The 27,592-nt window shown below is 44.1% G+C and overlaps 1 protein-coding gene across 2 annotated transcripts in view; it reads left to right on the top strand.

Annotated features, from left to right (window-relative positions):
* Nucleotides 1-254: 254 nt before the first annotated feature.
* DTX4 (deltex E3 ubiquitin ligase 4) overlaps nt 255-27,592 on the top strand; it is a 53,782-nt gene continuing 26,444 nt past the window's right edge. Inside the window, exons 1-2 of one of the 2 annotated variants that reach the window (XM_042472717.1) lie at nt 255-1,195; nt 22,668-23,421. In XM_042472717.1, coding sequence (XP_042328651.1) covers nt 979-1,195; nt 22,668-23,421 — 971 coding nt within the window. In that variant the 5' untranslated portion in view covers nt 255-978. Of the gene's footprint in view, nt 1,196-20,899; nt 21,593-22,667; nt 23,422-27,592 lie in introns of those variants that run through there. The other variant, XM_042472727.1, reaches the window with a different exon arrangement.

Below are 27,592 nucleotides of genomic sequence, written 5' to 3' on the forward strand. Positions count from 1 at the left end.
TCCAAGGGCTTCCCTTCAAACGGCTGCAGGACCGAAAGGCCAGGCTGCCCAGGGCGAGTCCACAAGGGAGGAAATAGGGGAGGATATTGGGCCATTCCTTCGCCGAGACTCCCCCTATTTTGAGCGCGGCGGTGGTTCAGTCCCGCTTGCAGCCGCTGTTCCTTCAGTGTGGTCAGCAGGTGGCGCTGTGGCGCTGGTGGCCACAGGAGGAGGGGGGCTTATAGGGGCGGGGGACCGAGCATGAGGTAATGGTAGTGAGAGAGAGGAGGGGGGCTCGCCGCGACGTTCCATTCCCGGGGACGTTCCATTCCCTGGGAGCTCGCGCTGCGGCTGCTTGCTCCTTTTGCAAAAAGGCTAGGAGATTGCACGGCGTCGGCGGGTTGCAATAGGAAAGAGCGAAGTGTCCGTCCCGTGCAATGGCCGATTGTTCCTCCGTGTTGGAAAGAAGGCAACGCGTCGGCTGGGGTTTTGCATTGCGCTTGCATTGCCGAGAAAACCCCACTCGCCCGGCGGATTCTTCGTAGAAAGGAGACAGTGTGTGGAGGGAGGGAAGAGGAGAGAGCCAACAGGGAGAGAGGTGCAGCGAGCAGGAGCGGCTGCTGCATCTAGTGCCCAAGGAGGAGGAGGAGGAGGAGAAAGTAGAGCATGAAATCCCGAGGAGGTTGAGCTGAGAAGGAAAAAGCTGGGAGAGATGCAACTGGTGTAACTGAGTCACCCTTTTGGGAGAGAGAGAGAGAGAGAGCTACTCCTGGGAGGCTCCTTTGCGGATGAGCCAATGAGGGACCCTGCTTCCCAGCTCCCTGACTGGATGGAGCCTTGTTGTCTTTTAAATGCACGGCTGCTGCTTGGTCTTGGCCTCTGAAGCGAGCGAGAGGCTCCTTTGCAAGGAGGGAGGCTCCGCGGTCCCAGCCCGAAGCAGGCTCCTCGGCTGGGCCTCCCTGCTGCTGCCGCTGCTGCTGCCTCTGGCGCCCGGGGGAGATGCTGCTGGCCTCGGCGGTGGTGGCGGTGTGGGAATGGCTGAACGAGCACGGGCGCTGGCGGCCCTACAGCCCCGCCGTCAGCCACCACATCGAGGCCGTGCTCCGGCAGGGCTTGCCCCGCACCGGCGGCAGCGTGGTCCTGGGCCAAGCCGAGCCCCGCCTCGCCCCCTACATCCTCGACCTCCACTCCATGCACCAGTTCCGCCAGGACACCGGTGAGACCCCCCCCGACCAGCGTCCTCCTTTCCCGGACATTGTCCTCCAGGCCCCCTTCTCTCCAGGAGCCTCCCTTTGGAGCAGCCATTGTATAGAGAGAGAGCGGTGCTCTGAGCTTTCAGGGGGACCTGCCCTCCGTTGTGTAGGACATTGGTACAGTCAGGGCGACCTTCTCCAGGACCTGTCCTCCATGTCAGCCTTCTGTCCAAGAGGGATTCCCAAATGGCCTTTATTTGGGGCATAGCTAAGAAGCATGGCTTTACATGACTAGGATTATGAGTGTGGTTTTTTGAAGCTTTCCTTTGGCCATGTCCTCCCTTCTCCTGGAAGGTCCTCCATTTCGTAGTGCCTGGTCCTCCTTGGGGGCGAGGACCCATCGGGTCGCCTTCTCCTGGGCTCCCTTGCCATGGACTCAGAGAGCCAGGTGTTGGGGCTGAGCAGAGGCGAAGGAGATGCATCCTCCAAGGGCAGAGGGGCGTGGGGCCACAGGTGCCAGGGTGACCAGAGGAGGACAGTCCAGAAAAAGGGAGGACGTGACCAAAGAAATGCTAAGAACACTCCTAGAAGGATAAATCCATGCTTCTTAAGCAGGTTCCAAAACGGAGGAGATTTGGGAATTCCGCCTGGAAGCTGGTTGAAATGGAGGACGTGTCCTGGAAAAGGAGGACATCTCAGCCTCCTGGTCATAGTTCCTAATCGGCCTATGCCCCACCTGTCACTGCCAAAGGTGGAGGAGGAGGAGGAGGAGGAGGAGGTCTGAGTGTGGCCTTTTCAGGAGTAAAAGGGGATCTGGGGTGACTCTGGCACAGTGCCAGTGCCAGCCCTGGGAATACAGTAGGCTTCTGGGCTGCACAGATCTCAGAGCCCAGAGTGCTTCTTCCCCTCTTGGTGCTTCTCTGGTGGCTTCTTGCACTGCTTTGTTGTTATTATTTTTGGCCACCAATTGAATTGAATCCACCATCTCTCTCAGTACTCGGCACCCCCACTCCTCCGCCTCTGGCTATTTTAATGTACTGTATTGTTTTTAATAGTTAATGTGTTTAATAATGTTTTAGGGGAGGGAGGCAACAGTTGGGGAACTGGACAGTGTATGTCTTCGTTTTAATTGTACGCCACCTTGATTGTCTTCTGATAGAGACACGGGGTAAAAGTTAAGCATTTATTTATTTATTTATTAGCAGAATAAATAAATGGCACAAGCAGCATGGCTCCCTTGGGAGTAAACTTGGTTGGACTCAGAGAAACTGAACTTTGGACTAGGCAGGCATAGGAATTGGCTACTTGTCTCTTTTCAGAATAGCAGAGGTCTATATTCATCTTTAAAAGGGAGTAGTGTAAACAAAAATGCTAAGACAGGGTGTGATGAAACTTTGTCTGTATGTGCTGTTTAATCTTATATGTAGGAGGAAAAATTTAAAACCCAGTGTAACAGGATAAATTACTGACTCACAACAGTGATTCCCCAGAGAAATGTGAATGATAAATAAATGGCTGCAAAATCTGACTGTATGTTAACAAACCTGAAATAAATGGTCACCTTTCTGCCAGAGGAGGTGACTCAGTGGCCCACCAGATGTTGTTGGAGGAGAATCCCTGTAAGAGCCAGCTAGAACAGCCAGGAGTGATGGGAAGTGTAGTCCCATTTCCCACTTTTCTCTATAGGCTATGAAAAAAGAGGGGATGGATACACCCTTTGTCTATATGTATTGCAAATAGGGATGGGTTAAGGAATTGTTAAGGAGTAGCAACAAATCCAGGTTGAGTGTCTAACCTGAGGTTTGTAGTCCCCAGATTCCTCCAAGGAAATGTATGCACAGTTATGTGGATGGATGTGAGCTACTGGTTTTTCCAAAATAATTATCAGTGGGTATTAATGAGGTGTGATTTCTGATGTTCGTTCTCTGTGTGGAAATTCTCTACAGAGGCAGGGTGACAGTTAGGGGAAAAAACCCTATAGACCCAAAATAGTAGTTATATTGAATGGAAAACTGTATAACGAAGATTCCTGATTAGCAGAATCTGTGCTTTAAGGCCTGGAGATATTAGCAGACGTGTGGGTGGCACTCCATGGCTGCTGGATTCCCCCCACCTCTGCCCTCCTTTTTTCATTCACACCTTGGATTTCATGATCTGATGACAGTTGACAGCCTCTGTATAAAACATTTCTGTGAAATACCTTTAGCGAAGCAATTGCAATCTCATGGCTTAAAAAACAACAGCAAATCAAATGTAGGCGGGGAGTTGGTTTTGCTGGCAAGACAAAAATATCTTGGGAAAGCCATCAGCTTCCTTGGCTGGGAATCCCTGTTTGCTATCACTGGTGAGCTCACTTCTAGAAGAAGTAAAGCTATTGGATCAGGAGATTAGCTGGGAGGAGATAACAGGTGAATCAGGCCACCACCGTGCATAAGAATGAAATTCCTCCTGTTACAATGCAGCAGACTACTTATCTGATAGACTGAAACTGGATGAGGGGGGAATTTGGAAGAGGCTGAGGAGGATGCATCCAAACCCAGATCAGAGAATGCAAAGAGATAAAAACCTAACTGAGGCAGAGACAGGTGACAGAACAAGGCATGGACGAGGGACCCTTACAACTCTTTTAATTCAAAGACATAGTGATGTTAGTCTGGATCAGAATGCCAAGGGATCTTGTGACAGCTCTAAGAGCAGCTAACAGCTAGAGAGAGTTGGCATCTGGAGTAGACTTAAACCTATGGAAGCTTATGCTACCAAATTTTTTATCTTGGATCCAAAACACACTGCAGAGATTATCCAGTTTGAGACTGCTCTAACTGCCTGGCTCAATGCTAAGGAATTCTGGCAACTGAAATTTTGTGAGACATTTAGCCTTCTCTCTCAGAGACCTCTGGTGCGACAATAAACTACAGTTCCCAGGATTCCCTAGCACTGAGCCACAAAAGTTAAAGCAATCTCAAACTGAATTATTTCTGCAGTGTGTTTTGAACCTTAAGTCAGTCTCAGAGCTGCTACAAGAACTCTTTTAGTTGTAAAGCTCAGTTGTAAGGCTAACATTTTAAGAGGGAGGCAACATTGCAAGAGATGTGAGTCCAGCTTTCTACCTTTGGCTACTCATAAACTGGAAAAATTAAAAAGTCACTTTGCAAGTATTAGTAAAGAGAGCCCTGCAAAAAACATGATAAAATAATATTCTCTGGTCATTTAATCAAGCTCCAAAGGTAACCTGGAATCTGGTCTGTAATTTTGAGTTCATTTGTTCCATCTCCTTTAAGACTGCATTTTACCTGGTGTGATTTTACAAGAAAATTTTTTTTTAACTCACAAGTGAAGTTGGTTTGGCTGTAAATTAAAACAGCAGGGTCTTATAGAAGCCATTATAATGAAGGCCCTCAACTTGCCATTTGCATGCCTCAAAGTAGTGAAGTTGAAGGCTTTCATGGCCGGCATCCATCGTTTTTTGTGGGTTTTTCGGGCTATGTGGCCATGTTCTAGAAGAGTTTCTTCCTGCCGTTTCGCCAGCATCTGCATTAGCCTCCCGGCCTGAGGCCTGCCATCAGCACAGAACAATACCCATGCAAATCACTCCTGCATTCCCAGGCTCACACAGTATACACACACACACTCTCTCTCTTTCTCTCTCTCTCTCTCTCTCTCTCTTTTTTTTCCAGGCAAGCATTCTCTGAAGATACCAGGCACAGATGCTGGTGAAACGTCATGAAGAAACTCTTCTAGAACATGGCCACATAGCCTGAAAAAGACACAATAAACTACTCATAGTAGTCTTTCCATCTGAACTTGGTGCCCTGGCAGGAATAAAAATTCTGGTATACTGCTGCCTATCTCTCTTCCTGAAGAGGTCCTGTTCCTTCAAAAGACTTAGGGCTGTACAGACTGCCCCTTTCTTGGCTGGATCAGGACCGCAGCAACCTCATGCTGTGGCCTTGATCTGGCCTCTGGTGGGCTCAAAAAACAGCCACAAAAAGTGACTCCCTTTTTGTGCTCTCCAAAGGATGCCATAGCCACAGGGGCACGACCGTATGGTGCCCCTTTGGTGCTTCGTCATCTGGACACAGCGCCGGAGATGCGTCATGATGGCACGTGCCGTCTGGAGCAGTGTGCACCACCATGGTGCCCTGGGACAGAGTTAGGGCCTGCATCATCAGGAAGCTGCATCCTGACTCCGCCCACAGTCTGGCCTTTCAGGCTGGTCTGGATAGCCCCTTACTTACCCTCATGTACCCAGAATTGCTTCTTGTTTGATGACACACCTTCATTAAATTCTTTCAGATCCCTCCTTAAAGTCAATTTTTTCTAGGAATTCAAAGATATAACCATGTTAGTCTGTAGAATCAGTATATAAAGAGATCTTGTGGCACCTTTGAGTCTAACTGAAAGAAAGAAGTTGGCAGCAGGAGCTTTTGTAGGCCCCACTCTACTTCCTCAGGTGCATAGTCCATGAAAGCTCATGCTGCCAACTTCTTTATTTCAGTTAGTATCAAAGGTACTACAAGATCTCTCTACATACCTTTTCTAGGAAAGTTTTGACAAGAAAAAATCCCTACGTCTCATGCCTTACTATAGGAGTGGGCAACCTTTTTGGCCTTTAGGACCACATATGGTTCCAGGTGGTGGGTTGCAGGGTGTCTGTACTCACATTCCCCTCTATAGTCATGCACAGTGCACTCCTTCCATTTCAGCCCACAGGGAGAGAAACACTTAAGTGCCACTTTCCATGCCTGCAGAGAGAAAGGAATGGGATTACTGGAGGAATTACCGTATATACTCTACTATAAATCGACCTCATGTATAAATCGAGGTCAGGTTTTGGGGCTAAAATACTGGATTTTGGTATAAGTCGAGGGTAAAATTTAGGGGTATGTAATAAAGGATCTATAGGATGAAGCAAAGGAAAATTATGCCAAAGAGCTTAACAAAATTAGCTTACTTGCTAATTAGCTTACTTGCTGTTCACTGCTATGATCTTTGGAATAGCGGTATATAAATAAAACAAATTAAATTATTATTAAAATTCCAGAAAGCATAAATTCCTGAAGTGCTCCCATTAAAAGCTGGATGGATGATAAAGCGGGGGGGGGGGGGGGGGGTCAATGCTTTCAGACAGATTACGCTTTTGCCTTTCACCAAGGGATGTTTCCTTTTTTATAAGAGTTAAAGTACATTACTTACATTGACCCATGGATAAGTCAACACAGTTTTTAGGTCAATTTTTTGACTAAAATTTCTAGACTTATACATGAGCATATACAGTAGCCTCCTCTCACAATGACTATTTGGCAACCCTGTTATGGGGGTTTCTGGGGCTGAAGTGTGTGACATGCCCAAGGTCACCCAGTGGGTATCCATGTCTGAGCGGGTGATCGAAGTCTGATCGCCAGAGTTGTAGTCCAGTGCTCAAACCAGTACTTAGTATAACTAATACATTCATCCTTCCATATTCACTGGGGTTAGGGGCACAGGACCCCTGTGAATGTGGAAAAACCGCAAATAACAAAAAGTATGTTTTTACCTGAGGGAACACCTCTCTAGGAATCTCTAGGTCCTCCAGTGCAACTCTGTGGTCAACATCTGTCAGACATTGACCATAGAATTGGAGGAGCTACAAACACCTAGTGGAGTGTTCTATCTCAAGGTCCTTCAGTGCAACTTTTGGTTAAAGTTGACCATAGAGCTGTGCTGGAGGACCTAGATATTCCTAGAGAGAACATATTAATAAAATCTGTGAATAATCAAATCTGCAAAAGTCAAAGCCACACATGTGGAGGGATGATTGTACTGAAGCAGCCCATCATTTCATCTGTCATCTTGGGGAAATGCCTTGTGAATTTTCTGCTTCTTGTGGCTTCAGCTACCATTTTTCCTTATAAGGTGCTGGGACAGTGGTAGCAGGAAAGTAGGAGAAGAATAGGTAGGTTATGAAGGCCTGATGTGGCTTTTAGGTTGTTCTCTTTGTGACAAATAACTATAGAGTTAACTTATTTCCTGACTCCTCAAGTATTCATCTAGTGCTGCAGATATTGCTATTTTTGGGTGTCCAGAGCGTTAAGAATACACACGGAGTTATTGTGTTGCCAAAGGTCCATCTGGTTTAATTTTCTGATTTCTACCATGGTATATTGTTTTGAAATCTGGCTTGTTGTGAAGCACAAACCTCTTTCTGCTAACAAGCCATGTTTTGTTAATTAACCATAGTCTGAACCCATGTGTTGCTATTTGCTAACAAACTTGGGCCTTTTTAGGTGGTTCAGACCTGTAGCCATGGCTTGCCTCTGGTTTGTGTCTACAGCTACCCACTCTGAAACATGAGCTGACAAAAGAGACAGGAGAGAAACAAATAAAAAATGGGGTAACAAGCCATGATTTGTTTGGTCCAGTGCTGTGCAATTAGTAGTTTAAGCAACAATCCCTGGGTGACACAGACTTATTGTGATATGCAGCTGTACTAACGAAACACATGCTCCAGGAAAGTTTATAAGCTGAGCATTATCAAGATAGCCATACATGTTAATTGTCTTCAGCATGCAGCAATCTTAATAGGAATTCATCTGATCATGTTTAAAAAAAGAAAGAAAGAAAAGCAATTGATATGCATAGCTTCTGCAAAAATCTCATGGCAAGGAATGCCGTAAACTCATTCTGTGAAGTCATAATTTTGTTGTGTTTATGCTGTGTCTACTGGTAAGCATTTTCATTGGATCAGCCTAAGTTATATTGTTATGAGAAAGACTGCCTTATGACTGTCCTGAGGAAATGGGTGTGTACCATGAGAACAATTTTTCTGTATTCACACACTAGCATGCAGATATTTAAGTTTTAGCTGTCACTATGAAGCAATGGTAATGTGTGACTCTGATGTCACGGTGGCAGTGAATCTGCTCTAGGTTTTAACCCAAACTTTAAAGGAGTTTTTACTTTTGCCTGATGTAGTTTGTGTATTGGGTTTGGCCAAAAAAAGTATCACTGTTTTGTGGATTTTGGATATTGTAGTTTGCTGTATGGCCAACACAGCTACTCCTGGATATATTTAAAGGAGCTGTTCAGGGTGCTGAAACTATTTGCAGGACAGCTCCTTTAAAGTATGGACTAAATCCCAATGTGGATTTACTCTCCACTGACTTGAAAGCTAGCAACTGTCACTGCTGTGATGGTTTATTGGTTAAACCACTGTTTGCACAGCAGATGACCAAATAAACTATGGCTTGTTTCCCCCATAGTTTCTTTCTTGCTCCTTTTGTCATATCATGCTTCAGGGTAGGTAGCTGCAGACAGAAGTCAAAGACAAGCTGTTGTTTGCTTGGGCAATGATAATAATCGTATTATCCTTAGTTGAGAATTTGTTGTGGATATATGTATAGTTATGGACATGTGGATAATACCTTTGAGGAAATAAAATCGCATTTTGAACTCTCTGTCCCAGGGTATTGTGGATGTAGGACTCATTTTTGTCATGTAATTTCCATTGCCAGATTCCTACATAAAGAAGTTAGCACTCAGCAAAAGGTTTTTGCTCCCTGTGAGAGATGAATTAGCATGCAGACCAGCGCCTTGTCTGTGTAGCAATGGCTGGGGCTCCATCACTCCCCTCCTTTTCCTCCTACTCACACCCTTTACTCTGAATAAAAATGCCATCCCTCCCTATAGTAGCTTCTTCAGTGGTCGCCAGGGCAATAGCTGCAGTGTGTCGGGCCTGTCCTTCCACTTCCCTGGCTGAAGTTGCTGAGGCAAAGTCTAACTTATTTGGGAATCTAACCTCATCTCAGCTCAGTATTAGAGCCGGGGGGGGGGGGGGGGTGTCAAGAAAGAAAGTAGGCTGGGCAGGCTGCCACTCTGTCTGTAGCCCTTTGTCAGCTCAGAGACAGGCTGAGATTAACGTTTGCTTTGCTCTTGGAGAAAGAATGGATGAAGAAGAATACAAACAACAACAAGTTTCCTCCAAGGCAGAAGAGGGTCCCTAGAGAGTTAGGAGAGAGGCTTTCAGTTTGCTGGGGGAAAATAGAAAAAGGAGTAAGGAACTTCTGCCTGTTTATATGTTCAGAATTTCATATAGGGGTATCTTTGACTTCCTTTAGTATTCACATTTTATATCCAAAGTGCTTTACAACGAATAAACTCTTTCTGTTCCTAACTGAAGTAATCTTTATTCCCATGTATGGGGTCCTAAAGAAAGGGTGCACTAGGAAGACACAGTGTTCCTTGTGTTTCATGAGTAAGACATAAAGAATATGGTGGATTTTGTGATGTGCAGGTGTGCATGTATGTGCACACACAGGCTTTGTGGCATGCTTTTGATAATTTTCTAAAGGACTCACTATTTTTCCCCACAAAGGGTTGGCTGTTGTTAGAAGGCAACATGTGGAAATGGCTAGAAATAATCCTTTTGTGAATATGTATGGCCACAGCTGATGCTGTAAAGTGTAGCACTGTTTTCTGTTCCCTTCATGTGGAGTATCTCCCCATCAGCAATGGTGGAACAAGTTATAGGCATGTTTGTAGGTTCATCATCACATACAAATGATTTCTAGCTGTCCTGGGAGAAGAAATCTGACCTATCAGATCCAAGGGACATGTGACACACCTTTGTTGTTGGTCCCTTCACTCCAATTATTTATGCTTTCTTTGCCAAGGGATTCTGAACCTCTAAATCACTGGTTCCCAAACTTTGGTCCTCCAGGTGTTTTTGTCTTCAACTCCCAGAAGCCCCAGTCACTGGCCAAAAGACAAACATTTATGAAAGCTGTTGCTGCTGCGGCTGTTGTTCAAGTCATTTCCAATTTATGGTGAACCTATCATGGGACAAGATATGTTCAGAGGAGGTTTGCCATTGCCTTCTCCTAAGGCTGAGAATATATGACTGGTCCAAGACCCCCCCCCCCCATTGGGTTTGATGGCTGAGCAGGGAATCGAACCCTGGTCTTCAGAGTCATAGCCCAGCACTCAAACCACAACACCACACTGGCTCTTATGAAAGCTGTAGTTCCAAATAAATGGAGGACAATAAATTGTGGAAGCATGTCCTAAATTGTTCTTGAAGAAGAAATAATTTCCAAGTTCTCTTGTCTCAGTCACTAACACTTATAAGAATTTCTTATACTAAAGGATGGAACTTCTCTATTTCACAAATTACATAGGTTTCCATAATCTAGTGTTGTCCATTATTCCTTGCAGTGTGTTAAACAGAGGGGGGGGTGGTTCTTCTCTATATTGTGAGGAACACTGCATGCCAGGCACAGTATACAGACATTAGCCTGTTTTTCTATAGTGTGTTTTTCTGTTCTGTGATAGGTAATTAATTCTTTCTTGCTCCATATCATACCTCATATGGAACAGAAAGCATACTAAATAAACTTTTCCTCAAGTAATGTAAATGTAAAGTGCTGCATTTAGGGCAAAAAATGACATGCATAGATATAGGATGGGGTACATATGGCTGAATGAAACTACGTGTGAAAGGGATTTAGGAGTCCAAGTAGACTACAAGTTGAACATGAGGCAGCAGTGTGATGAGGCAGCTAAAAAGGCCAATGTAATTTTAGGCTGCATCAATAAAAGTATAGTGTCTAGATCAAGGGAAGTAATAGTCCCACTCTATTCTGCTTTGGTCAGACCCCATCTGGAATACTGTGTCCAGTTCTGGGCACCCCAATTCAAAAAAGGATGTTGAGAAACTGGAGCGTTTCCAAAGGAGGGTGACTAAAATGGTGGAGGGTCTGGAAACCATGCCCTATGATGAGCGACTGAGGGAGCTGGGGATGTTTAGCCTGGAGAAGAGAAGGTTAAGAGGTGATATGATAGCCTTGATTAAATATTTGAAGGGATATCATATTGAGGAGGGAGCCAGCTTGTTTTCTGCTGCTCCAGAGAACGGGACCAGGAACAATGGGTGCAAGCTCCAGGAAAAGAGATTCCAACTAAATCTCAGGAGGAACTTCCTGACAGTCAGGGCTGTTCTGACGGTGGAACGCAGTTCCTCGGAGAGTGGTGGGGTCTCCTCCTTTGGAGGTCTTTAAACAGAGGCTGGATGGCCATCTGTCAGGAATGCTTTGATTGTGAATTCCTGCATGGCAGGGGGTTGGACTGGATGGCCCTTGGAGGTATCTTCCAATTCTATGATCCTATGATTTTGTCCCATGGTGGCTCTCAATGCTATTTATGTTTTCCCTTTCATCTCTTTACAGTGAGAACAGATAGGGATAATGAAAGTCCATTAAAGACCCATTAAGAATGGGATAATTATGCATGTGAATATAGGCTGGATCCCAGGGACATATGAGTGGGGTACTGTAGTTCAGATCTTTCAGGGTAGTAGCCCCATTTTGGCAGGGAGAGTCCTTCTGGCTCCTTTAGAAACAGAGAATGTTCTCAATGCTCTGTTGTTAAGCTGCCTCAGAGGATGATGGGCAGCAGCCCCCTCACCCCCCAAGCTGCCTTGTTGAATGAGCAATTGTTCTGCCTGCCACCCCTCCTCTCTCTCCCCAGTTGCTATGAATGTTGTTGTTTGGGGTCATTAAGGAGTTCTGGTGGTAGAGGGGTTGTGACCCTGGCAGGGTCTTGAATAGCTATTGTCCCTTTTCTTCCCTTCTTGAATGGGAGGCTGATGGCCTGTCTCAGAATGACCCAGAGAGTGAGAGATGGTGGGAGGATTTTCCCACAAGGTTAATAGATTGAGTTGGATGGGGCCAGATGCTGAAATTCCTATATCCCCCCCCCCCCGCTCCGTAGCACACACTGAGAGGTTTCTTCACCTTCTCATGATGGATTTTAATAAATTATAGAGTCTGCACTTGTCCAACCGTGGTTTAGCTTGTAACAGGCTTCCCCATTGTAATGCCTGATTGCTTCGAAAGAGCCTACCTCCCCATATAATTTCCTCAGAAAATCTCCTCTTTTGTTGTCTGAAATAACTTGCTCTGGTGCGTGTGGTCTTCCCCTGACGGCAGGATTTTACTTTTGCTCAAGCCTAATGAGTCAAAGAATGTTGTTGGAAATGGGAACTAAGGCACAAATATCTAGCGGTTAGCCACAGAAAGGGGATGGTCTTTATTAATCTTTATAGTCTTTATTCATCTGTATATAGAAAGTTGATAAGTCTCCATTAATCTCTCACTGCCTTCTTCCATCCCAACAATAAATTCTTCAAACATTTTATTATGTAAAGGAACCTAGTCCAATCACCACAGTGTTTTTCTTTTCTGCCGCACTTGCTGTGGTGTGTTTATTACTAAATCATAAAACATTTCATGTAAAACGACAATCAACGGATTAGATGATCCAGGTTTATCCTTTCCCTTTATTGTTTGATCACTTGCTAATCCACGCTGTTCAGCCATCTGCATCAGGCACCTGTTCCTAGTACACCTTAATAATGGTCTCTTACTTCATACTTCATATTTCATACTCATTCTCCCGAACCTTTCTTTGAAAAGAAAATTCTATTCCCGCACCCCACCCCTAGTTCAGCCTGGGGCCACAGATCCTCATTTGTTTGCATCTAACTGCAGGGAGGGCTGTTGTACATGATTCATTTATTTCTGGGTGCTGGATTGAAAGTTGTTGTTTTCTGTTGAATTTTACTTTTAAAGAAAGAAAGGAAAAAAGATGTTTTAAAAAAATTTCAACAGCTTTATAAATGTTACTGTTCCTGGTCGGCTTTCTTTTCTGCCAAGTAATCTTAGCTTCTAATATTAATCAGGAGGATTAGCTAAAGGAACATTAAAAAAATTAGATACCATTGAATTTATCACAGACCCATTTGAAGACTTAGGGCAAGAGTCATGGCTTGCATCTTTTTGGATCTTATTACATTCTATCCCACTCCCATAACAGTATAAACATGTGTAATAACCTGAGGCTTTAATATCACTCTGTCATTACATCAGAGGAATTGGATTGATATCTATGAAAGCTTGTGCTAAAATATAAATTGGTTATTCTTAAAAGTGCAGCTAGATTTCTCACCCCCTCCCTTTCGCCTTTTTGATACGGACATTTCAAAAAAGAGAACTCTCATTTTCCCCCTACACATTTTTGTGCAGATTTAGGAGTGTTTAGACCTTGCAGTGCCAGTTTCTCCTTTCTCTCTTTCTGGGTGCAGTCCCAGACACAAAGGGACAGTCTCTTGATTGTTCAATTAATTTCCACAGTGTTCTAGAAGTCAGAAAGCACCCATGGCTTGCCAGAGATTTGAAAATTATATTTTAATAAGCTGAAACCATTAATTGCAATCCAGATCAATGTATACCTTGCTTTGACATTACCCATGTATTAATTAACACAGAGAAAGTATGCTGACATAGACAAAATTACAGAATAATGCTGCCCAAAAAGAGCTTTTCTGCATGGCTAATTTTCATCCTTTTCAGTGTACGTTTCCTTGGCATAGCCCCCCCTCCCCCCTTTTTTTTTTAACAGATACTGATTTCAAGATAATTTACTTTACTGATACTAGAATGTGTTTAGCTTTGCAGTATTAGGGCACATGGCAGCTTCCTAATTGTGGGCAACCTCAAAAAAAGGAGGAAAAACATTCTTTTCCTCCCATGTGTAGAGAAAGCCAGTTTTATAAATCGTACAATTCATTCTGATTTTGACCATCCCCTTCTCTAATATGACCCACCCACTAATGTGAGATGCATCTGGACTCCAGCAGCACTGTAAAATTAAGGAATTTGATACAATGGACATGTGAACTTCTTTGAAAAACTTTGGGCAGAGATGTTGGTTAGTTACTGTCCTTATTCATACCTTGTTTGCATTCTACTGCTCACACATGACTGCTGCATAAATGGGGCTCGCTGCTCTCTTGAATGGAGAAAGGCACTCTGCCTCTCACACATTTATGGATGGATATAGCCCCATATTTGTAGCTGTGACTAGGGAAGTTTTTGCTGCCAGAGAAACTTTGCAGATCCATCTTCAAGAGGTTGTTAAATTTTAATTATTTCCTTTCCTATTCTACAATGAAAAATTTATAGTTATTTGACAATCAAAGAGGGAGAAAATCCCTAATTTAAAAATGTTACTGCTGACATGCTCAGGTTAGGCAAATATATTTATATTACTTCCTTTAGCTTAAAAGTGAAATCTATTCAAATGTTAAATAAGTGTTTTACAGCAGGACTTTGTCCTAATAATAATTTTACATCCATCAGTTCCTTGTTCCGGGAAGGGTGTTGGTAAATACTGTATAGGTTGCAGTGTGTGTAAAACAATTCTTACCTTCTGTTCTTTGCAGGCCTGTTTTTTTCTGGGGAAATTGCCAACTTTCCATTTCTTAGTTTCTCACCACCTAGCCATAAAGCAAGAATGGCCTTGACATATTTTCTGGAGAAAAATAGGGTCATGCTCTGTTTGAATACTTCCTTTTTCAAGAAGGAAAACCCCAATTAAAATGTGTACTTTCATAGAACTGAGGTTATAAACAGAGAATTAAACATAAATCCTCAAACTAAGGCACGTTACAGACGCGCCGAAGGGGCGTGCTAGGGTTAGGAAGGGGCGTATTACGGTTGAGAAGGGGCGTATTAGGAAGGGGCGTATTAGGGTTGACGCCCCTCAACCCTAGTACGGACCAAGTCCGTACAAAATAGCGGCGCCCGTCCACATGAGCCATTGGCACCTCATGACATCATAACCACGCCGCAAAGAGAAGCGCCATTTTGGGGCTTCTTTTTGGAGCGCGGAGGAGTTGCGTGGTTTGTACGCTGGGGCTCCTCCGTGCTGCAAATGACGGCGGCGGCAGACTGCCCGTTTTGGGTGGTCTGTAACGCGCCCATGATACTCATAGTTTGCATTCTTCACATAATCCCAATACTAGGATTGTATCAGGGCTTGTCAGCTACATGTGTATTACATCAAAGCAAATTACCATGCTCTCCCATCATTTGTGCATAGCAGTTTTACTTACCAATCAGCAAGTTATCCAAACCCAAAATTAGATGTCAAGATTCTTGAATTGCCTCCAGGACTGCACTCTTATTGGGCTGCATTTCAATCTTGTCACTCAGTATATTAGAAGAAATCTTTGTATTTTGCCCTATACCAGGGTTGCTTCCTCCTCCCTGATACTGCTTGATGAAGTTTTAACTCATTTTCTTAATAAATGCTGAATTAGACCAGTAGCACACTTCCTCAGCACAGATGTACTCCTAAAGTAATTTGGAGTATAATTCCTAGAATCCCTGACCACTGGCCATGATGGCTGAGGGTTATGAGAGTTCAAGTCCCAAACAGTTAAAGGATGCCAGGTTGTCTACCCTGATTTATTGAATAACTTACCTAAAAAGTACAGGGTGGGGTGGGTGTATGCTGGAAACTGGAGGCCAGACTAGATAAATGAGGCAGCCTGTTTCTTGGATTTCCATTTCTGTCTTGTTCACCCTGAAGGGAGTGGGCGAGGGGGACATTCTTATATCAAAAGGAACATGTAGTTAAGAGTTAAACTTTCCCCTTTCTCCATACCTTGCACCTTTTCAGCTATTTTTTTCCAGGCTCAAGTCATTTCTACTACTGAAGTCCTCCTGGGAGAAAAGTGCCTGGTGTTGAGATGAAGGCGCAGAGAAAGCTCAGGCAGCACTTCTCACTCAGGCAGACTTTCTAATATAAGAATCAGATGCACCGTATCCTGCTTCCTTTGAATCTGGGTGGACACATGAAGAATAAACGTGATAGCTCCCATCACAGCTTGTTTGCCCTTGGGAGATGACTGGAAATTTAGGGCATATGATGAGGGAGATCTGGGGGGAGAAGCAGATGTGGATAGGGTACAGAATTGAGCATAAAGTTACCTTGTGAAGTGAGGATGGAAAGAAAAAGTAGTGGATATGAGTGTATCTGCCTCTTTCCACAGTTTTGGAGGCCTCCCATTTTAATGTGATTTAAATGGGATTATTTTGTTTATTACAGTTTATTAAACAAATCAATGATATCAGCCATAAGCTAAAAGCCCCTGGGTACTGTGGTGTACAAATGTACAACCATCTGGATTCCTCTTTTCTTTTGCTCCTCAAGCTTGTCTTTCTTTTCTTCAACAGCTCCCCTAACTTTTAAAACCCAGTGAACTGGGGGCAAAAGAACCATTGTTGTAACAAAGGGTTTGGTCAGAAGAATTACATTTGATGAGTGGTTTGCAGTGACCTTAGACCTTTCTCCTGAATAGTATCACTAACAGAAGGCAATATGGGTAGTAAAACAAAACAAAGCAAAACAAAAAACCCACAACATTTTTTGTTCTCATCTTTGTATCTTCACATAACTGGCCAGTAGAGCTGTTTCAAATGCTTATGAGTCTGTTACACCAGGGAGCCCTGGTGGCACAGTAGTTAAATGCTGGTACTGCAGCCAAAATGTTGTGTGTTCAGTTCTGCAGGGTTCCAGGTTGACTCAGTCTTCCATCCTTTCATAGATTGGTAAAATGAGTACCCAGCTTGTTGGGGGCAATTGGCTTACTTACACACTGTAAATGGCATAGAGAATGCTTAGTTTACTATGAAGCAGTATAGAAATGTAAATGCTGTTGCTATTGCAGCTATTACAATTTGGCCCAAAGGGGAATTTTAGTCACTCAACAGTCCACTGCAAAGAATTTGCCCACCACTTCAGAGATAAAATTTCTTAGAATAACACTGATTTGGATACTACACTTTATCTAGGTCTGGTGGATGTAACCTTGGCCTCTGCTTGTCCCATACTGATAAACGCTTTTCAGTTTGTGCAGCCCAGGTATGTGCACAGGATCCTTGGAGAGGTGAGAGCCACTCTTGTGTACTAGGTCCTTGCCCCTCCTGGCTTATTACACAGGCCAGAAGGAACTGACTGAGGAGTTTATCGCATTGGGCCAGGAACGGGCCTGTTGCGTGCTAAAAAGGGGGCGTTCTGGGGACGGAATGGGCCCCAGAACGCATCTTACCGCATGGAGGAACGCCGCAGCTGCTGCCGGGCGTTCCAATTGCGTCCCCGCTCTGTTCCAGGGGGTGCGATTTGGGAGAACTGTTCCCAAGTGTTCTGAGAAATCACGCCCCCTGGAATGGAGCGGGGACGTGATTGGAACGCCCGGCGGCAGCTGTGGCGTTCCTCTGTGTGGTAAGATGTGTTCTGGGGCCCATTCCATCCCCAGAACACCTCCTTTTTAGCACGCAATGGGCCCCTTCCTGGCCCAATGTGATAAACTCCTGAGTGTGGGTAGGGTAAGCAGTTAATGTCTCTGTATAGTGAGGCAGAGTCCCAACATGCCTAGTGGCCACGTGCCTCTCTTCTCTTGGCAGGAGCACTTCTGTAGGGCATCTGAAGAAGATCTTTAAGTACAGACAGGTATATTTGAGTGAATGGTTGTCCCTGTTAATGAATTGTGATCAGAAGTTGTTAATGACTTTGAAGGTCAAGATCAGTCTTTTGAACTGGATGGATTAATAATAATAATAATAATAATAATAATAATAATAATAATAATAAATTTTATTCCGCGGATCAAAGTGGTTTACAACCGTAGAAAACCATTACAACCATAAAAAACTGTTACAAAACATCTCTAGATAAAAACCAATTATACAAAATTTAAAACACAGTCATACAGCAAGGTAAGGCAGGAAATCAGTGGCATCGACATACACAGCTTCATTTATCGGGGGGAAGGCTTGACAAAAAAGGAAGGTTTTAAGCCTTTTTTAAAATGTTTCTGGGGGGGGTCGTCAAACGGAGCTCCTCGGGAAGGCTATTCCAGATTTGCAGGGCCATCACTGAAAAGGCCATCTGGGATGTAGAAACATATTTGGAAGGTGGAATTTCCATAAGACTCTTCCTGGATGTTCTGAGCGTGCGGGGCGGATTAGGAGCCAGTGTCTGTGTAGATGAGTTTGATGGTTATACACTTGTGTAAGATAGAGCCACGTACCAAATGATGAGTAATGCAGTCTGGTACTGTACAGCTGAAGTAGGATCTCTAGCATTCCCATTCTGTAGGTTTGTTCCCCTTATTATGTATCCTTAACTGTGTGGCAGTGGCATTGAAGCCAACAAAAGAGGGGCTGTTAAATTGGTCTCCAGTGCCATTTGTTATCCTACATGGAGAGATAAACAGTCTATATATCTTCTGTTCCCTGGCCTAGTTGATGTGTGTGTGTGTGTGTGTGTGTGTGTAATATATTAACACACACACAGTGGCCCCTAGGTATCTACTGTGGTTTAGTCCCCCATGGATATCAAAATCTGTGGATGATTTAGTCCCATTATATACAATGGCATAATAAAATGATGCAGTTATATACAATGGCAAAATCAAGCTTTGCTTTTTGTAATGTGTGTGTGTGTGTGTGTGTGTGTGTATATATATATATATATAGTGTGTGTGTGTGTGTGTGTGTGTGTGTGTATTCTAATATTTTCAAGCTGTTGAATCCCTGGATAAAAAAAGCTGTGGACATCGAGGGCCAACTGTATATGTAATATATTACATCAGGAGACATGGCTGGCATTCTGTTGATGACATGCCTGTATGTCTCCTTTTTGGACGGAGTGGAAGGGGTATTCTGTAGCCCTTTATACCTTATCCAAAAATTCATCCTCCTCAGGCAGCTGTCAAGTCTCAGCTGCTGCAGAGGCAAGAAAGGATTGCAACAAGGCTTCAGAGGAGAAAGACGCAGCTGGTCTTAGATCCAAGTGTGAGAGAAATGAGAGTTTTTTACTGATGGAATGTACTCTCCCTTTCCCTACTCCTTGAAGCCAAGATAAACCACATCTTCTTCCTCTGAACTGCCTCCTCCTTTCTTCATCTCCCCACTGGGAAGCATCAGTTCTGCTTGAGGCTCAGCAGGAGCTGGAGAAGGAGAGGACATGGAACTGCACTGGCAGGAAGTTGTACTCAGGGTGACCAGACGTCCTCCTTTTCCAGGATGTATCCTCCATTTCAACCTTCTGTCCAGGAGGAATTTCAAAATGTCATCTGTTTTGAGCATAACTAAGAAGCATGCATGTATGTTTATATGAGTAGTTTTAGCTTTTATTTGGTCATGCCCTACATTTTTCTCGAATGTACTACATTTTGTGGTGCCTTGTCCTCCTTTGTGGGTATGACACCTGGTCACCCAGATTGTACTCTACCTGCTTGATGATTCATGCGATCCCAAATCTATGTTAGAGTTACATGGGAATGGGAAAAAGTGTGAGGAGAAAGTGCGTAGATCAGTCATCAACAGCCATTTCTCCTTTCACTCCCCCCTCCCCGAACAGCCTTTACTTATAGCTGCGGATCCAGCTTTGGAGGATACTGTTTAATTTTTACATTTATTCAGTGCTTTTTCTTCCACATTGTTATTCGGTGCAGCATTTATAGAGTTCCTAGTTGTTCCTTCCAGGCACAGAAAAGTAGGATTTTCTGCCTTCAGATGTATGCCATGGGGCCCTGCGCACCAGAGATGCAAGGGGGAGAGTTTAATTCTTTCTAATCCTGTTGATCGTTTCTCACCACCAGTAGCATTATGAGGCCAAGGTAGTGTTAGGGACTCTGTGTTTTCCTTGTCTTGTGTAATTTGGTTCAGAAGCACACACAGGTTAAAATGGAGCCTTTGGAGATGTCGAGGAGAAGATGTAGTATTTTCCCGAGCAACTGCTTTCACCTTCTTAGGAACGCCCATTCCTCACACATGAGAGCCATGGATTCAGTGCTTCAGAATGTAACTAATCAGATTATCTCTAAACCCATTAACTCTATGGACATAGATAAAATAGTCCTGAAATCTCATTAGCAAGTTTTGTGGATGAAATAGGGCAGTGTGTCAGAAGGCTCCAGCCACCTTGTTTGTGTGGTAGGGTGGTGTGTTTTTGTACATTGGAACATAATGTGCACATATAACTTCCCAAAAGGTCAAGATGATCAGACTTCCTCCTTTTCCAGGACCTACATTTCAGCCTTTTGTCCAGGAGGAATTCCAAGAAGTCCTCCATTTTGAGCAGGACTAGGAAGCCTGAATTTAAATTTATATGAGTATTTTTAGCTTTTATTTTGTAATGTCCTACATTTTTCTTGCACGTTTTACATCTTGCGGTGCCTTGTCCTCATTTGTGGTTAGGACATCTGATTGCCCTGCAAGATGCATATATTATCTGTTCTGATAACATGTGGTTTTATTGCTTAGATTTTTCATCAATAATTTATTGTGAAAATTCCCCTTCTCTTCCCAAACATCTTTCAGAGTAGAAAGGAAGGTCAAGCTAGATATTTTTTAAACAAGATAACAGAGAGACCAGAGGTCCATCTATTTAGCCAAATTGTTTTGTTGTTCTTGTGTGCCTTCAAGTCATTTCCAAGTTATGGCAACTCATCATGGGGTTTTCTCGGTAACATTTGTTCAGAGGAGGTTTGCCATTGCCTTTCAGCGAGGCTGAGAGAGTGTGACTTGCCCAAAGTCACCCAGTGGATACCATGGCCGAGCTGGGAAACAAACATTGGTCTCCAGAGTCATAGTCCAATACTCAAACCACTATGTCACATTGGCTCTCCATGTAGTTAAATACGATAAGGAATATAATTGCTTTTTTCCTTGCAACTTTGGAAGTCCAAGGGTTAATACTGGCAGTGGAACAACAACAGTGTGGAGGCTGTTAACTCCTGCTGGTTGTGTAAATATTTGTTACTGGGTGTAGTTCCTCCATCAGGAATGCTCTGGTGTCTTTTGTCAGAGGAACTGGTTGGAGTCATTTCTTGGTTATCTAAACACCACTGGCAGAAGCTAAGGATGATATTATAATTAGTTAATGTATTATGGTTGTTGTTAAATTGAGGCAGATGAGTAAGATGTACTTCTTGAGACGCTTGTTTCTGCATCTACAGAAATGGATTTCTTTCATTCATATGAAAAGTTCATTTTATTTTAGTTTTCAGCAGTGCCCAGTTGTATTTCATCAGCACTTAGAATCCTGAAATGGAGAAACATATATATGTGAAGTGACAGAAACAGTATAAAAGAAGAGTGTAGTGTGGTTTTATGCATTTGCAATAAATGTGTGCATTTCTTTACTGTGCATACTTTAGTCTGCTTCCAAGTAATTTAATAACTTTTTAACTTTTGAGTTTTGTGAATTTTAGCTATAGATTTTAACCTGTTGTTGGCTGCTTTGAATCCTGAATTAGGAAAAAGTTGGGTTATAAATAAATATGTTAATAAATAATAATAAATAATTCTGCAAACACTGCAAATATTAGAGCCCTAAAGTGTAAATGATTTTTGATGTTCTCCCTTTATAATGCTACAAATTCAGGGATTCGAGGAAAATTTCATCAAGAGGAGCAGAATTTTTCTTTTGGGAAGGCAATACCCCTACACAAAATTGATACACCTTTGCCAGGCTGGAGACTGTGGATTGGTGTATCATATTTGCAAGGGCCAAGGAAACGGCAGATAATAAGGGTATGGAGTGTGGATGTGACAAGAATTTTGCCATTGTATTTACCAAAATTCATTCGCAAAGGTATGGCAGGGGCTACAAAAACCGGCAGGGACCATGTGTTGCCCATCTTTGGCTTAGATGTTGTATATTTAGACCAGACATTACATTCAATGGAAACTAAGCTTATGATGTAGATTTCCCATTTTGCTTGGAATTGACTGACTTCTACCAATTTCCAGTCAGTATCTTTTCCCCTGTTACTGGTTGGAGCTGCTCCGTCTCCCAATTCTACAGTGAGTTTTAACAATTGGCATTTCTCACACACAGATTTTACAAGCAAAAGAGGTGCTTTATGTAGGACCTAGCTTCATAATCTGTTTAGTTTCTCTTTCACCTCACCATATGTATTCAGAATGTCTTGCGTACTCAACAGTCCTTGCAAAATTCCTATAAGGTAGATCAATAATATTATCCCTTTGTAAATGATTTACTCCACTTGAAAAAAAAAGGGCGGGTTTTTAAAAAAAAATTACATAGTGAGTATGTGAGTGATGTAAGGTTTCAGGTTCACATTCTTAGTCCCGGTCCAGACGGGCACTTTAGCACGTCCTGGCAACGTGCTAGGGTTGCCTCTGGGCGCTGTTTCCAGACGCCTCGCAACCCTAACATGTCACCAGGACGTCATCGCTGTGCGGCACCATATAAATGACGCGCACAGCTGTGATGTCACTGCTGCGTGCCGTCCAGATGGACCCGCGCAGCAGCGACATGCTCGTGCCACCACCAGCACTTTGCGGCAGCGCTAAAAGGAGCCACTTTTCAGCACTACTTTGTTTTCTGCATAGCTGCGCTGCGCAGTTTGGTTGCTGTGGCATGGCTATGCAGAAAAGAGAGGCAGCTCCCGGCCGCCTCTTTCTGGCGGTCTGTACCCCACCATAGTTTCTGTATTACACTGGCTCTCTTTTTTTCATTCAGCCTCAAGTATACTTTTCCATTAATCCTCTTCTTCAGCTATGTTTTGGTGACCCAGAGTTATAATAATCTGGTTTCCTTCCCTTTATGGCATTCATTATGTTCTCATTACTCTCTTTGCAGGCACTATTCGCCCAGTGCGGCGCAGCTATTATGATCCCTCCTCAGCCCCAGGAAAAGGCGTGGTATGGGAGTGGGAGAATGACAATGGCACCTGGACCCCCTATGATATGGAGGTGGCTATCACCATCCAGCATGCTTATGAGAAACAGCATCCCTGGATTGACCTTACTTCCATTGGCTTCTGTTACATCATTGACTTCAGCACCATGGGGCAGATCAACCGCCAGACTCAACGCAAACGCCGTGTCCGCCGCCGACTTGACATGGTCTACCCGCTGGTCACTGGCACCTTGCCCAAATCCCAGTCATGGCCAGCAAGCCCTGGTGTAGCCAGCACTCCCCCTGCTCCTGCCTGCACCTGTCCACAGTGCCTCCTTGTCATGAGCATCAAGGCAGCAGTAGCTGCTGGGAGCAACGGAGGGTCTGGAGCTACAGTGAGCCAACAGCAGCCACATCAACCGCAGCCACCTCCACGGAAGGCCATTTCCCTTTCTGGGAGTAGCAAACTTCCCACTCCAGCCTCAGTTCACAAGCCCCAAGATGGAACAGCCACAATGCGCAGCTCCTTGAAGACCCTGGCATCTCAAGTGAGCCGGAGGCAGGCAGCCAGCACACCAGCCCTTACCACAACAAACTCTCCTGCCAGCCCTCCTGGTGCCAACGGAAAGGTGACCCGTGCCAGCCTTAATACACTGAACCGCACCAACCTGCAGCGCCTGGCAATTGCACAGTCCCGTGTCCTGATTGCCTCAGGGTAATATTTGTTTAATCATTTACTGTATCTCTGACCCTTTTCCCCTTCAGGTGTCATAATACAAATCCTCAAGTTATCTCGGCAGCTACTCCGTGAAGTAGGTCTCATTGAGACTGATTAGCCCAAGGATACACAGAGAAATTTCATAATGCACTGGAGGCAAAAATTTAGATTTCCAGATTCAAGTCTTACATCCTAACTCAGGGATGGGCAAAGCATGACTTGGAGGCTAGATGACTGAAGCCCTAGTCTTAAGCCACTGAGAGAGGGCTGTCCCAAGGGACTCTAGTTTTGACAGAGGCCTGAAATGACCCATCATACCTCCTTGAAGTTTCTGGAAGCATAGTTGGCAAATTTTAAACCCAACCAAATTGGAAGTGGGCTATGCAGAGCCCTCCAAAAATGGTGCATATGAAGCAGGTATGGCATCAGAGACTGATGTGACTCCTCATCTCCTTGAATTTGCCCATTCTACCACTTTAACCATCACACCATACTGGCTCTTCTATTGCTCAGTGATATTGTTGGCTGAGGAGAACTGAAGCTTATCCACACTGCACAGTTAACAACAATTTGATAGCACTTCAATTGTGATGGCATAATATTGCAGAATCCTGGGATCTGTAACTTGTTGAGCTGTCTGCTAGAGAGCGCTAGTGCAGGGGGGTGGGGGTGGAGTAGAGTTCCTTAGCAAAAACAAATCTGCATATCTCACCAAATGACAAAGCATAGAATGGGGTCAGAACAGTTGAAGTGCCATCAAAGTGATGTAATTGTGCAGTCTGGACATACTCCCTAGTTGAAACTAACAGTGCCTACTGCTTATTAATTACAGTAAATCCACATGTGTCATATGATGCATGTTGTTTTACAGTGGCACATTTGTGGATCATTATGTAGGAGAAGCTCTTCTAAAGTTTCCTTTTGAGGATGTTGGCTTGATTTGGTCTTCAGAGATGGTGGTTAGGCACTGCTCTGTTAATCCTGGATCATTGTAGACACTTACGAGTCAAACCTGATTTTGACGCATGTTAAAAAATGTTTCCCATATTGATGGCCAGCTGAGTTTCAACTTTTGTGCAGTATTGCTCAAGGTTTTGTCATTAAGAAACTGCCTTGAAATTTTTTAATTAAGACTGAGCTGAGGATTTAAAAACATTTTGAGTTTTTGCTGCTTTTGATGTGGGGAAGAAGAAGCCAATTTCTGAGGTGGGGTGACTGAAGCATCTCCACAGGCCCTATGAGAGACACCAGTTTGTACGTCCTGAGAATCTAGGAGGTTCTAGGATGGGTGTTTGAGGCTCTGCGTCACTGGGTAATGTATGCAGTCAAAACTGTGTATGTGTTAGGAAATTGCTAATGAAGAGCTACGACTGTGTATATTGAGGAGGGAGCAAGCTTGTTTTCTGCTGCTCCAGAGACTAGGACCCGGAGCAATGGATGCAAGCTCCAGAAAAAGAGATTCCACCTCAACATTAGGAGGCATTTCCTGACAGTAAGGGCTGTTCGACAGTGGAACAAACTCTCTCGGAGTGTAGTGGAGTCTCCTTCCTGAGAGGTCTTTAAACAGAAGCTGGATGGCCATCTGTCGGGGATGCTTTGATTGAGATTGCCTGCATGGCAGGGGGTTGGACTGGATGTCCCGTGCGGTCTCTTCCAACTCTATGATTTTATGATTCTATGGCAGACATCCCACACCAGTCCTTCTCAAACCCTGCCTGCTGCCTTTCAGAAAATACCGCAGACCTCTTTAACCATAAAATGGGGGAGGTCTGTAAACCCCCTTTGAATTTTAATGAGGAAGTGAAACATTCTTTTTCTCTCCTCTTCAGAGCTGGGGAGGATTCCTGTCAAAAGGCCTATAGAAATCTTTTCAGGCTGATGATCTGGAAGGCACCCCAACCCTGGGTCTCCCCCACCCTCACCAAAACACTCTTTCTTGGCCATCTAATTAGCGTGCTTCTTCCTTTTTGTCTGGCTTTGCCATCGGCCTTCTGTTGCCACCGCTTTCCCCTCCCTGCCCATGACCCTTCCCAAAGACTTTCCCATAGATGGGAGCAAGAGAGGAAGGGGCCAAGGTGATGTTTCCTGGAACAAAAGGCTCTGTGAATAACTTGGAGACACAAGCATGGTTTCTAAAGATCTGGAGAAAGGATCAGTGAGGAGCTGGCTAGCAAGCAGGGAGGGTGGAGAAATGCCTCCTCGGTCTTTAGATTAGAGGATTTTCTGTCTCCCGTTAGGCCTTGGTCTGTCACTACGGCAACTATTGTCCACTTGGAAAGGTTCCCGCTCTGGCTGTAATTCAGGCTTTGGCCGTCTCAGTGCATATTTCCATCCATCGCTACCTCCAGATATGCCTCCATAGTGGTGACACTTCCCCTGTTGTCTCAGGGGGGAAATTAGGATTGTTAACTTTTAAATGACATTCTACCAGTCAATAAATGGCAGTTTCTTGAATCTAAAGCCAGTGTTTGGGTTAGGCTGGGCTCATGAGAACCCAGAGACATGCAGAAAATTTCACACTGAAATTCACAGAAGTTGTTGGCTTCACCTTGCCTTGCATGTCTAACAGGGCTTGGCATGGGGTTTTGCAGTCCACAAGGTTGGCTTCTTCAACTTAGGCTGAAGGAGACTTGAGGCAGGTGAGTGAAATCCTGCTTCTCAAGGACTATATCACAACATGGCAGTGATGAATTGAGAGTTTGCAATTAACATGCAGCCACATTTTAAGAGAGACAGCAGGTTTTTCAAACTATGTCCCATTTATTTATTTATTCTGTTTACTCTATTTATTTATTGCCTCTTGACTTACCAGGAGGGCTCATAATGCACCGTTGATAAAAGTGATGCACAGTTGATAAAAACACTTTAGAAACATTAAATAAATGACTAAAAACCCAGTTTAAAGCAATCCACATTTTAAAATCATTCTAAAAGCAGACAAAAAGTTTCTAAAAACAGACAGAACACACACCCCTCATTTTGAGAGCCGAAAGCCAAACAGAACAGCACAGTCCTCACTGCTTCTGCAGACTCAGAAAGGATAGAGCAAGCCTAATATCCCTTGGGAGCGGGGGTCTCACAGGTGGGGTGCTGCTACAGAGAAGGTCCTATCACATGTACCTCCCAGCATAGCCTCATGGGGTGGTGGGGAATGTAACAGGGCTTTCACTGATGGCCTTAGGTTTTAGGTAGGCTCAGAGGGGAGAAGGATGTCTTCTAGATGCCCTGGCTTCCAGGGTATAAGAAGTTCTTCTCTTTAGAGACATCTTAATGAAAACACTTTTTCTGTTTTTCATCCAGAAATAAGAGCAAAACTCCATGCACGAGGCTTTTTTCACATTCCTTTCAAAGTTGCTTAGGTGTCATCTGGCATATCTGATTATAGAACCTTTAGGGCTGAAGAGCGGGGTATAAATACCGTACACTAATGATGATGAAGATGATTTTTAGCCATGTGGGTGCCCTTATTGGGTATGATAGTTCCTTTGGCCGCATCTGCTACAAGTGGGAACTGTGAAGCAGCATACAGTAACACAACATTTGAACATGACAAGCCAGGATTCTCTTAGATTCCTGGTTTGTTGTGGTCCTCTAATTTGGCCTGATGACTGGTTATTTCTAGTTGAGACATAAAACCCAGATAGGTACCTAAGAGGATACTTCAGTTAAATAATATTTCATCTTGGGACAGAGCATTTAACTTCTGTGGAAATGTGGCATTAGGGTGAAAGTATAGGAAGAAGCAGTGTTCCCAGAAAAGATAGGGACCTTTCAGTTACTGGCTAGTCAGTCATGAGGTTAATCCTATCTGTCATGCAGAAAAGCAGAAAAAAGTTGTTGGAAGAACACACCCAGTAATACACCTGACTCTCTTCCCATGCACACCCACGCTGTACTACACACATACATACATACATGCACACGCACACCCCTACACACCTTCAGGCAGTCATGTCTGTCACAACCACAGACTTGCCTTTCCACCTAAACAGTCCTCTTGTCTGTGCCACACACCCTTCTTTCTTTCAGATATTTAATGTGCCTCTCCCAACTGGGTCTCCTTGTTCAGCCAGGGAGTGTCTTTGTGCCTCAGGCTTTTAGCAGCCCAAGGCTAGTTTGTAACCTGTCAGTCTAGTTTAGCAGGAACACACTGCTTTTTATCACTTTC

Source organism: Sceloporus undulatus, chromosome 1 (assembly GCF_019175285.1).
Source record: "Sceloporus undulatus isolate JIND9_A2432 ecotype Alabama chromosome 1, SceUnd_v1.1, whole genome shotgun sequence".
Classification (NCBI taxonomy): domain Eukaryota; kingdom Metazoa; phylum Chordata; class Lepidosauria; order Squamata; family Phrynosomatidae; genus Sceloporus; species Sceloporus undulatus.